At 31.4% G+C, this 12,876-nt stretch overlaps 1 protein-coding gene across 1 annotated transcript; it reads left to right on the top strand.

The window, feature by feature from the left end:
- Positions 1 to 3,439: 3,439 nt before the first annotated feature.
- LOC139487108 (uncharacterized) lies at positions 3,440 to 12,201 on the top strand. Its single transcript, XM_071272104.1, has 8 exons — positions 3,440 to 3,518; positions 4,809 to 4,876; positions 5,496 to 5,621; positions 6,648 to 6,763; positions 9,091 to 9,178; positions 10,338 to 10,448; positions 11,147 to 11,259; positions 12,136 to 12,201. The coding sequence occupies exons 2-8, from the start codon at positions 4,813 to 4,815 to the stop codon at positions 12,148 to 12,150; spliced, it is 633 nt and encodes a 210-aa protein (XP_071128205.1). The 5' UTR covers positions 3,440 to 3,518; positions 4,809 to 4,812; the 3' UTR covers positions 12,151 to 12,201.
- The last annotated feature ends 675 nt before the right edge of the window (positions 12,202 to 12,876 follow it).

The raw sequence follows: 12,876 nt of genomic DNA, 5'->3' as shown, positions 1-12,876 counted from the left end.
TGATTGTATCAGCGAAATTTAAATGTATTTATCGGATAAAACTAGCAATTGCAATACTATATATCAAATAAAACGGACTTGATCCACCAATGATACTGAAAAAAGGGCCTACAAGAGCTTCGAGATCAACGACGAAATCAGAAAAAAGACATTTCATTTTTACGCCTGTTTCCTGTCAGGAGCCTCTGGCCTCTAGTCTTCAAGCAATGATTTCAAATTGAAGTGTATTCATATGCTGTATCACTGAACTAGAACATAGTTTTGTTTGGAGTCCAGCTGAAGCATGCCTCCGGATGCCGAATTTTCTCGCTGTTTTAAAGACTTTGGCTGTTATCCTTTCTTTCGTCGGGTTGTTGTCTCTTTGAACATTCCCGTTCTCAAAATGCTATTGATAAAGGTTCTTTCGTGCGAGCGACATCATCCAAGATGAAAGTGTACAATTGACAGACACGAAGGTCATCAAACCTTCTCCTCCAAAACTGGGCACAAATCGATAAACATCCAACACTATCCAAAGTGTTTCCCTTTCTATATGTACTTGATTTTTTTACCGAGTACCAGGATGTTCTTCCACAGAGATGGTAATCTATAGAAAACATTCTGGAGTTAAAAGTCGGTAATATGAAAATGGTCTATTTGCAGTCTGTATAACACCAAAAACCATTTAGCTCTGTATTGTACTATTATTTTACTATCAAAATATCCTTGTTGGCTCTGATTAAATGATTAAAAGGTGTTCAACTGATTTAAGCTTCGTTCAACATCACAAAAAGCGTCACAAGGTTTTTCAAGTATAAAATTCTCTTCTTTTATTTAAAATAAACCAGACCTTCAACAACGTACTGTATAAATGAAATATAGAAACAACACCAATAACATTATCATGAAAAAGTTATAAAATCGGGTTTGAAAGTCGGCATTCTCCGTATAATAAATTGGGTTATTTTTCGTTATACTTATAATGTAGTGATAACGTAGTAAATACCCAAGTCAGGGATTAAAACAGACTTCTATATTCCCACTTGATGAACACACTAAAGATACCTTTATTGTAACCTTTTATTAATTTTGTAAAATATCGATATCTGATCTGAATTACGAAATTTTATTTCACAAAATTTACGGATAAAGTAAACCAACTGTCATATCAATAGAGAGTATAGTTGGTTGAGACTATTAAAAATGTCATTGAACAAATCTTCTTGTTTACCTCTGAGTATCATATTCCCCTCTGAAACGTTGGGACTTCATTGTACGGCGTTACGTGCGTTTAGTGTACATAACGTCTTAAACTTTTTTTTCAATAGCGATATCAAAACTCATTATAAGTATTTAGATTATTCATTCAAATTTATTTCAGACGTAAAACCAAAACAAAATTTCAAAAGGTATGGGGGATAAATGTATAATATTGATAAAGAAAGTACGGAACACAGCATCAGACATCTTTAGTATTAATATATATCATCGACAGAATTTATTTAAAATCTTACTGCATTTGGTCTGAAACACATTGAAACAAAAATGTATAGATTTCTTGACTATAAATGACTTATAACAACTTACTCATAAATTTTGATAATTTTGTATTTTATGTATATGTCGTGTATAAGTTGCGATATTGTACAGGTTATAACATGTACAAAAATATTGTACATGTTATAACTTGTATGATGCAAAAATACAAGTTATAACATGTACAAAAGTACCCCATACATGTTATAACCTGTACAAAATATTGCTTAAAAATGGTTTTAACTTGTACAATATTTAAAATAAATCTTAAAGAAGTAAAATATACATTTAAATTTAGGTTATAACATGTATGGGGTACTTTTGTACATGTTATAACACGACATATATATAAGAACTTAATTTTCTCTTGTTTTACAGATAATGTACAGTTAGCATGAATATTGCATCTACATATTATGTTCAACATTGTAAGCTTTGTAATATTTGTACTGTTTGTTCTTAGTGGGGGCCTCAATGTTAATTTGTGACTGCTAACTGGGTCATCCTCTTCAAATAAAGTTATTACTTACTTACGTACTAACTTACAGGACATCGTTTTATATTATCATTTAAAGGAGTATAGCAAATTATATAAACCATTACAGTTACAGTTTACAGTATAAAGAAAACAAATAAAAAGGAAGTAATAACGTATTAAAAATATAAAATCTTTCCAAATTGGGTGTGATCCAGACGAAGATGGTTTTTAAATTGATTATAAAAAAGAAGATGTGGTATGATTGCCAATGAAGCAACTCTTCACAAGAGACCAAAATGACACAATAATTTATAACTATAGGTCACCGTACGACTTTCAACAATCTGCAAAGCCAATACCGCATAGTCAGCTATAAAAAGCCCTGAAATGACAATGTAAAACAATTTAAACGAGAAAACTAACAGTCTAATGTATGTAAAAAATGATGGAAAACAATTATAAACATATTTATACTGCACTCGTTCTATTTGAGCAGTCAAAATGCGTTGACTGTATATTTCTATGTCATATACAGTCACTGACCCGATATCACTTTTCCTCATGAATATTTAAATAGAGGTTGCCGAAATAATATATCTAATTATTCAGACGACCTCTTCAACCTGTTCTTGTTTCCAATGCATACAACGATGCATGGAACGACTAAACTTTGTTTCTTTTGCAATTATTCAAAAAAAACATATTTCATGTGTTAATATTTATTGTTTGCAACTTATAAATCATTATGTTTTATGCTAATGGTTGATATTTTAGTCCATACTCAACGAATTCATTCACCATAGAGTGTAGGTTTCAACAGGTAAATGTACATTTCATTGTGTTGTATTTTTCTCCAAGAGCATGATATGAGGCCTTTTCAAAGTGGATTTTCTCCAATATTTAAATCATATAAATAACCTTAACGCATTAAACAACAATTGAAAATGTTTTTTTTAGATTGCAGTATAAAGACAATAATAGTGCATTGACTTGACATATCAACGATAAAAGGATTCGGCCCGAAACTGGAAAATAGCTCGGCACAGCTGGCATTTCCCCGTTTCTAAGCCTCATCCTTATATCGTTGATATGTCAAGTCACTATTATTGTCTATATAAACGACAACCACTGAATTACAGGCTCCTGACTTGGGCCAAGCACATACATAGAGAATGTGGTGGGGTTACAATCAAAAGGTTTAGCTAGTTATAAAACAAGGCTTAATCTATTATTTCCTTCAATTCAAAATGCTTTTATCAAGTCACGAATATGACAGATGACATCCAGTTCTTTGATGTGTTTGAGCTTTAGAATTAGTTTTTTTGTCATTTTAAAATATTTAAGTGACAGTTAAAGCTAGTAACACGTTTAATCATATTTGCTTATTCAGTCAATATTGAGACAGAAAAACAACATATGTCACTAATCGATTATACAAACCACGCAGATCATTCACTAAGTATTTAAGTAGCAACTGAATTTCAAAAATCATCTTTCTATCACGGCTCTGCTATAACACATTGAGGTAAGTTTTCAATTATTTTCGAACAAACGATATTCTAGTTATTTGATATTTGTTCAATACAATTTAAAAGGTAATACAGTGAAAACTGGCTAAACCGAATTCTGTATGAACCGAAAACCTTTGGAAAAAAACAAACACGCGTAAAACACCGAGTTGTGAGTCTGATAAAACCGAACATCGGCCAAAACCGTACAAAATCTTTAGTTCTGAAGAGGTTCGGTTGTTATCTATTAATCATGTTTTTCTTTGTCTAATATGTTCTCCTATTTCTTTGCATTGTAGTCCTGTAATATTATGTTGTCATTTCAATGTTATATTTAACTTTGCCATTAAAGTGCGAGGTTTGACATGCCACAAAACCAGGTTCAACCCAACACTTTTATTCCCCTTTAAAAGTGTCCTGTACAAAGTCAGGAGGATGGCCATTGTTATATTATTGTTCGTTTCTGTGTGTGTTGCATTTTAACGTTGAGTCGTTTGTGTTTTCTCTTATTTTTGAGATATTGAGATAAGACGTGGCACGGTACTTGTCTATCCCAAATTTATGTATTTGGTTTTCATGTTATATTTGTTATTCTCGTGGTGTTTTGTCTGATGCTTGGTCCGTTTCTGTGTGTGTTGCGTTTCGGTGTTGTGTCGTTGTTCTCCTCTTATATTTAATGCGTTTCCCTCGGTTTTAGTTTGTTACCCCGGTTTTGGTTTTTTTCCATGGATTTATGAGTTTTGAACAGCGGTATACTACTGTTGCCTTTATTTAACAGCTCAGCAAAATGTCAAATGTGTTAGACTTCTTCTTCTTCTTCTTCTGTTTGTATTGCCTTCCTTTAAGGAACACCAAGAATATCTTGTCATGAATGTTATGTACACTATCTCCGGAAATTTATATTTATTTTTATTTTTGAAAGTCCGATTACCCATTTTCGATTTTAACACATGAAGATTGATGCTCGTTATTAATATGTTTTGTAGAAAAAAACTACAGTAAACCACTTCAATGCTTACAACCTAAAAGTGCTTTCATATATCATCCAAACCCTTCTATTGCTAAGTTAAGTCTTTGGTTTAAAAACTATTACATTTTTTTTAACTTGAAATCAGGGTCAAAATATAACATTTAATGAACACAGGCTCACTGTGCTTACTTCAGGTTTACGGTTATTTCTAAACAATGCCATTTTGTAGACGAAATGCGCGTCTTGCGCAAATATAAATTTCAATCCTCTATCGATACTGAGTTTATTTCTAAATACTTGGATAAATAGAATTGATATAGACGAGTTTTAATTTCAGAATTATGATGAAGTGTTGTTGTTTGATAGTTTTCATCTTTTGCACAATTGGTGTCTCAAATGGCGGAAGTAAGTATCCATTATAATTAAAACGCTAAAGTAAAGATTAAAGATTAAGCTGCTAAACTCTCTCACAATATAAAAAGGTACGATCCTTTCACTTTGATCAAACGTTCTGCATTCGAGAGCCAAATGAAACAGACAGAGTTAAACCTTTTTATATTACAGATACTCAATCATGCTAACACAATTATCTACCATTTGTTTTTTTTAGTAATTTGTGGATAAACACCTTCAGATTACAACGATAACATCAATACTGTTTTCGAGCTACAGAGCTGTACAAAACTTTTCAACACTACTTTTCTAGGTTGACATTAGAACAATACAAAAAAATCTGCATTCAAAAAGAACTTATTATTAAGCTTCTAAAAAGAGTTACGAGCGTCTCGAGCAAATTTATCAAATTTTATTTATGAGAAATCATAACACAAGAACAATATACCAGTATATGAACTTTTTCTTAAAATTAACAAAATTCTTCTTTGTGTCCTATATTTTTAACATGGTTAAGCAAATCAATTTGAGAAATAAACAATGATTTTACATCTATATTCCTATTGTGTATTGTTAATGTAAATATCTAAGTAAATCATGCTATATTGTATCGGAGTACTGTTCTATTCAGTTCTTTCTGGAATATGCCACTCCTCCAACGGAACCTGTGGAAAAAAAGGTGTTCCATGTAAAGAGACTTTCGGGTCTGATTGGACATCTAACGGAAAATGCTGCGATGACCGACCATGTTGCAAATGTAAGTAGACATATAAATCAGTCAATTGTTTCAGTCACTGTTGATTAAATCGAATGAAATGCAAATGATTTTTATAGACAAAGACAGTTATTTTGAAAGAAAAAGAAGCATGGAACAGTTTTTTCATTCCCTTTTCTGAAATATTTTGTGCTCAACAAAGACGACGATGGCGGTTTGTGCAACCAACAAGTTTGTACTTAAAATATCAAATTTGGAATTTTTCAGTCGAAGCTACAAAAGTGATTAGTGAAAGTTGTTTCAGATGTGTTCTTGAATAATTCTTTGTGTTACAACTTTCAGATTTTGTTTTGTTCTTCCCTATGTTTTGACTAAACGTCTGCATAGTTCACACTTGGAAAGCCAATTCGGGTTTACATGTTTTTTTTGTTTTTTTTGCAATTATTTTTATATTCCATAACTAAATGTCGACATAGTTTCAACAAAAACGGCGATTGATATACAATAAAAAAGAAGAAATGCCTTAAGTCAGCTATAATGTTTTAACATACTGTGGAATCATTATTATTTGTTGGATACCACGAAATAAATATCCACGACCATTAAGTTTAAAATGACAGAATCACAATAATATATGCACGCAGTAATTTTTGAGTTTACCGTTACACATTTTATAATTGTGCTCTTTACATACGTTCCCTTCTACATTTCGATTTGATATTTATATATGTTTATTTGTTTTATTTAAAATGAAGGAATATATTTTTCGCATGCAAAGCTCTGATTCTTTGTCCAGCTTTGGCAATACGTATGTATCCTTTAGTTTATGGCTCTTCATGTTTTTAATTAGCTTGTGAATTTCAAATATGTTGACATCCAGCATCACTGACGAGACATTGATTGTCGAAATGCGCATCTGGTGCAGACGATTGGTACCGTTTACTTCTTAAATGACGTTCTGTAGAATTTAAACATGGTGCTTCTTTTATAACGTTATTGTAATTACGCCATCGTTTTATCTTTTTATGATTAAATTTCGATTGTGGATAAAATTGTTTTCTTTTTTAGTTTTAAAAGTGCCATGTGTTCCAGAAACTTGCCCAAAAGGGTTCAATCTATTATCAAACCAAACAAGTAGTGCTAATTGTTATTACACTAATGAAGCTACCTGGAATATAGCTGCGGTGAGTATGTTAGTTAATCACGATTTGCAAGACCGTGCCTGTTTCTTCAAACAAGAATCACAAACCATAAACAATAAATAATACATTACTTAGCAGACTAAAGTATTAGTATAAAATAACAATAAGGTTGTCTGCTGTATTGACCAAGTGCCATTTCAGAAGTCTTTATTCCTGACTTAAGTAATTTCCTTTGTTATCATTACAACATAAGTGTAAAACACGACTACCTGGTTTAATATACGAAGAATGACGACTTTAAAAAAGTTTTTCTACAGTGTTTATAATTATGTCATTGTATCTTTTTTTTTATTCATACAGCACGTTGTTGAAAGTCTGGTTATTTTTGTTTAAAAATATTTTTTTTCATATTTAAATACCATGTAACGTTTTAAGTGGTGTTGAACGAAGCCGAAATTATTTGGACAGAATTTTATCTGAATCAACAATGATATGTTGATAATAGATTATAATAGTACTAGTACAACAAACTAACTGAATGGTCTTTGGTGTAATTCTGACTCCTCACTGACCTTTTTCATATTATCGACTTTTGACTCCGAAAATTAATATTTTCGACCAGTTACCTTCTCTGTGGTAGAATATCCTGTAAACCGGTCAAGCAAGAGATAAGAAAATAAAGAAATTCAAAATTTCAACCTACAAACTTAAGCGAAAATTTACTATTTCTATACACGACTTTATCCGCAAAAAAAAGTTAACCATTGCACCGATTATATATTTGATTTAGTTTCTTATGGTTGCCCTTTTATTGCCTGAATACCAAAGTATCCTACCACAGTGGAAACTTGTCAAACAAATTATAATAATCAGGAGTTAAAATTCGGTTTTCGGGAATTAGAGGACTCGAGAGCATACATACATCTGGCCAATATACCAGCTTTGATAAGTGTTTAGAATTAATATCATTTTACTTCTTCGTACTATGAACATCAATACTATTTTCATTCTCCTTTTATACTGTATACTCATCACACCTCTGGCACTTATACATAAAGAACACGATTTTTTTGTCGAGCACCAATTTTATAGTTTTATTGTTGACATTCACCCCCACGTGTACCAATTTTCAGAATAGCTTTATTTAACAGGTTCAACCCACCACTTTTTTCTTCAAAATGTCCTGTACAAAGTCAGGAACATGGCCATTGTTAAATTATAGTTCGTTTCTATGTTTGTAACATTTTAACGTTGTGTTGTTTGTTTTCTCTTATTTTTGAGTGTGAATTCACATGACTATAAGACGTGTCTCGGTACTTTTCTATCCCAGATTCATGTATTGGGTTTTGATGTTATATTTGTTATTCTCATCGGATTTTGTCTAATGCTTAGTCTGTTTCTGTGTGTGTAACATTTTAATGTTGTGTCGTTGTTCTCCTGTTATATTTTATGCGTTTCCCTCAGTTTTCGTCTGTTACCCCGATTTTGTTTTTTGTCCATAGATTTACGAGTTTTGAACAGCGGTATACTAATGTTGCCTTTATTTATTGCTTTACAAAAACTTTCTTGGTGTTCCTATACGGAAAGTAATACAGACAAGCAAAGTATACCCAATACGTGTAACAACAACATTATTTTCATTTACCTGTGTATAAAATTATTGCAAATGGCTGATTGTTTTCGGGTTTGACGTTTTTCTGAAAGTTTTTAACATTAAACTTTTGATTTATTATTCATCCCTTACTATTATTATTTTGTATTTTTATTGTAGCATAGATATAATTTATTCGTTCTGTGTATGTTCATTTGTGTTACTACTTCTTTTGATTGAGTAAAGCCATTTCAATAGATATTTCATAGTGTGTCTTTCTATATTGTGATATTTCACTATTGGTTCAGATAAAGGTACAGGTGTGGTACCATTTAAACTTATAAATCCGCTGCAATTGTTTGTACCTGTCCCAAGTCAGGAACCAGATGTTCAGTAGTTGTCGTTTGTTGATTCGGTTTGGTTCTTAAGTGTTTCTCGTTACTCTTTATTTCTCTATATATATATTTGACTGTTGGTCTTCCTGTTTGAATGATTTATCACTGGAAATTGCTTGGGGCCAATTATAAATTATTGTTAGGTGTGAGCCAAGGATCTGTGTTGAAGACTGTCCTTTGACCTATAATGGTTTACTTTTATAAATTGTGACTTGGATGGAGAGTTGTCTCAATGGCACTCATACCTCATTTTATATCTATATACAGGTTTATAGAAAATTTGTCATTCGTTGAAGATTTAATTTCGTGGTTCACCTATACCCACGAAATCTGTGTAAATGAACGTGTAAATATAATATGAATGTCAGCTTACTAAATTTAAGGGTAGTTGTGCCTCGACAGCTGGTGCCTACCTGTGGAGACCGAACACTGAACAAGAAGCCAATGCTGTTGAAAAAGAATTTAATCTTCGTAAGTTGAGAATGTATCATTAATTATTTTTAAATGAAGTTTTTCAGAAATCATGAATTTCAAAACGAAAAAAAAACTGTGATAACAAAATAATTAAATTCGTGTGAACGAAATGAATCCTTTATTACCTGTTACCAAAAAATGAGACAACGAATTTGATTAGTTATTAAGATTTACAAATATTAAAAATAATGTAACTAGTTCCAAAAAATTGTGATGACTATATTATTATGTGAAAACAATGTTTATTTCATGATGACGATTTAAATCGTGATTTCGACTTTGAATTATATTTCCGAAGTCCTGAAAAGGGCTTCCGTGTAACGATACAATATTTTTTTTCCAAAGACTTTCAAAAACTTAAGAAGGTTAAACAACTGATATAACTAGTTTCAAATGGTCACAACTTGAAAACGTATTTTAATAATGATAAAGTAGATTTGGTAACTATTGCGAGACTACAATTGGATGACCTGATTTTAATTTAACTACTTTACTGGGTATCTTATAGTATAAATTCTGATTTTAATCTTGTCCTAGCTATTAAATCAGGTTGAATCAATTATTGTTTACATACAAATGTTTTACCCAGTCAGATACGGCAAAAATTATAACAGTTCACATTGATGTTACTTATATTATGCTTACAACCTCAACAGAATTGATTAATCTTGTTTCTTTGAAAGTTTAACAAGTTTTAAGGACTTTTTTCAATGTTCTATCTTTATTTTTGTTGTGGAAACCTCGTGCGCAGCCAAGAAAAATGAGAGAAAATTACAGAAGGTTAATAATAACTATTGACATAATCTGACCAAATATAAAGTTGTTTCATGGTTGTGCACATACTTTTTCAATCTAAAATATACTAGAATTTTGATAAAAAAGCGAGGAAAGTTACTTTAGAATATGTATGAAAACTTTTAAATTTGCAGTAATTTTTGGACCAAGTAATGGCCTTTTCCTGATTATTTATCAATCAAATTCATTTAAAAAAAGATGTGTCAATGAACTCGTGTTCAAGTTAAAGCAGTTTGAATGATAGAAATCAGTCGAAAAACGCATCTTTTACCGATATGTCACAGTTTGACAACGCATATATTTTTTTCTTTTTTAATCTACTGATTTTCGATGAAGCTCATTTACATGTAATTCTTTGCAGCACAATCTCGAGCTGTATGGACTGGTGCAAATGATATAGACAACGATGGAATCTTTACATTTGACATAGAAAATGGTCCACTTTCATTTAATGATCTCCCATTTGGAGCGGGTAAATTTTATGATAATTTAGCAAAAGTATATATTCAGCATACGTTGATAAGACAACAAACAAACAACACAAAAGAAGCGTTATCTAGAGGACAGTACATGGTGTCCAACAATATATGTGTATAAAAAGGTGGAAACAAAAACGTAAAAGATTAATATTGTTCAGTACTTGTCCATTTGGTCTATAACAAGATAAAAAATGAAAAAGAGTAGTTGACCTACCGAATTAGACTGAACTACATATTTGTACTTACAATTACAACCCGACATGTACCACTAGTTGAGCAGAATATTCTTACCCTTCCAGAGTACCTGATATCACCGCTTGTTTTGATATGTTATATTTCGTATACTTTTGTTTTCTTTTGGTAGAATTCTGTTCTTTTCTATGGCATTGTGAATAGATATAAGAAGATAGATATATTAAAGTGTCAATGAAACAACTCTCCAGCCAAATCACATCATAGGTCAAATAACTGTCTTCAACACGGAGCATTTGCTCACTCCAAACAATAAGTAATACAGTTTGTTTTCGACTAATGGATTTAAAAAACAATCGTTTTGTATATTTTTTTAATTTTTTTTGTTTTTTCTAATGCAATCAAAATTAACTCTTAAAATAGTATCAATGAATTGGAATTATCCGTTTTGCGTTATTTAATACGAAATACGAAATAAATGTTCGGTTAATCATTTCAGAATCGGGTACCACAAATAACGTCTGTGTTCTCATTACGAACTCCGGAACTTCATGGCTTTGGGTGAAATTTTCCTGTACCAGTGTTAATCGCTACATATGCGAGTACAAACTTGTAAGTAAACACCTTCGTTTGACCTTTAATTGGAAATAATATGTTGCCTTCACAATATTAATATATAATCACAACATCACCATGTATCATGAAAACTTCAGTTGAACGTTAAATAATTTCTGTCATGAACTTTTGACGAAAAAAATTTCAACTTTTATGTGAATCTTTTGTGACTGACTCACTGTCCCTTTTTATATATACACTCTCTGTTTTACATAATATTCCCTATTTAGTATACATATTTATGATATAAATGAATAAAGGCTTTTAAAAAAGTGTTTAACAATCGTCTTAACTCCTAAAATGCAAATAAAGGAACAATATCATAGGCCTTTCCGCATTATCACAAAAAAAAATTCAATCATTTTTTCTTGACTATCCCTGCATAGTATTTGAAATTTATTTGACAATTATAGAGCACGCAAAATAAACATTTGAAAATCACGATGCAAGTAAAAATAAATAAGCAATACACGTTAAACGAGGCACATGTCTAGCACAACTGAACGTCAAATAAAAAATACAAACACGTTGAACATCAAATAAAAAACGTTGCACGCAAATAACCCATTTCTACCCTCTTTTAAATACACCAAAAGAGAACCGAAAATCTCCAAATACAGCATATCTTCACACTTTTTTTTCTGAAATTACAATACAAGAATGTCTGAATTTAGTGCGTAGGGTAGATATATATAAGTAAACTTTACCAATTGATACTTTTTTAGATTCATTACTTAGCTATTTCCTGCTTACAGAACAAACGCATCATTTGATACATGATAGCGAAGTTAAAAATTTTCATCAAACTTTGTTGAATCATTAGATATAAGTTATTTTTATGTGTCTGTTGATTTATATTATTGTGTTTTTCAGAGAGTCTGTCCGTAGAGAGGATGTATGCCATTGCTGTACTTGATGTAATAAAATTGTAAAAGATGATTTTTCTTTTTCTTTGAAAAACAACATAGAACGAATATATCAATGTTGCACCAAACACGGTTTGACAAACTCCCCCCCCTCTTTCCCCCCCCCCCCCCCAAAAAAAAAATTGAAGAAAGCCCAAACAAACAATACAAAAAGAATCAAGTTAGAAAGTGATCAGTTTCTTTTCAATCATGGCAATTGATTTGTGAGGTCATGTCATGTAGATATGTGTGGTTCGTTAGTTCGTCGAATTCAGCTTGATATTTAACACCTTGACTAAAATTCATTTGGCTCTTTTAATTTTTAAAACATTTTGACAAAATATTACCTTCAAAAAGTTGAGGAGCATCGAGGACCCACAATTCCAAAACGTTATGCCAGATAAGGCTAAGGTTATATATGTAATATATGCCACAAAACCAGGTTCAAACCACCAATTTATTGTCTTAAAATGTCCTGTATCAAGGCAGCAACATTGCCAATGTTATGTTATAGTTCATATCTGTACATGTATGTGTTTCATTTTAATGTTGTGTTTCTGTTGTGTCGTAGTTCTCTTATATTTGACGCGTTTCCCTCATCTTTAGTTTGTTACTCGGATTTGTTTTGTCTCTATCGATTTATGAATATCGAATATCAGAATACTACTGTTGCCTTTATTTATCACCACAGTTAAAAGAGGGACGAAAG

This window comes from Mytilus edulis, chromosome 8 (assembly GCF_963676685.1).
Source record: "Mytilus edulis chromosome 8, xbMytEdul2.2, whole genome shotgun sequence".
In the NCBI taxonomy this organism is placed as follows: Eukaryota; Metazoa; Mollusca; class Bivalvia; order Mytilida; family Mytilidae; genus Mytilus; species Mytilus edulis.
This window is presented reverse-complemented; position numbering and strand designations above follow the sequence as displayed.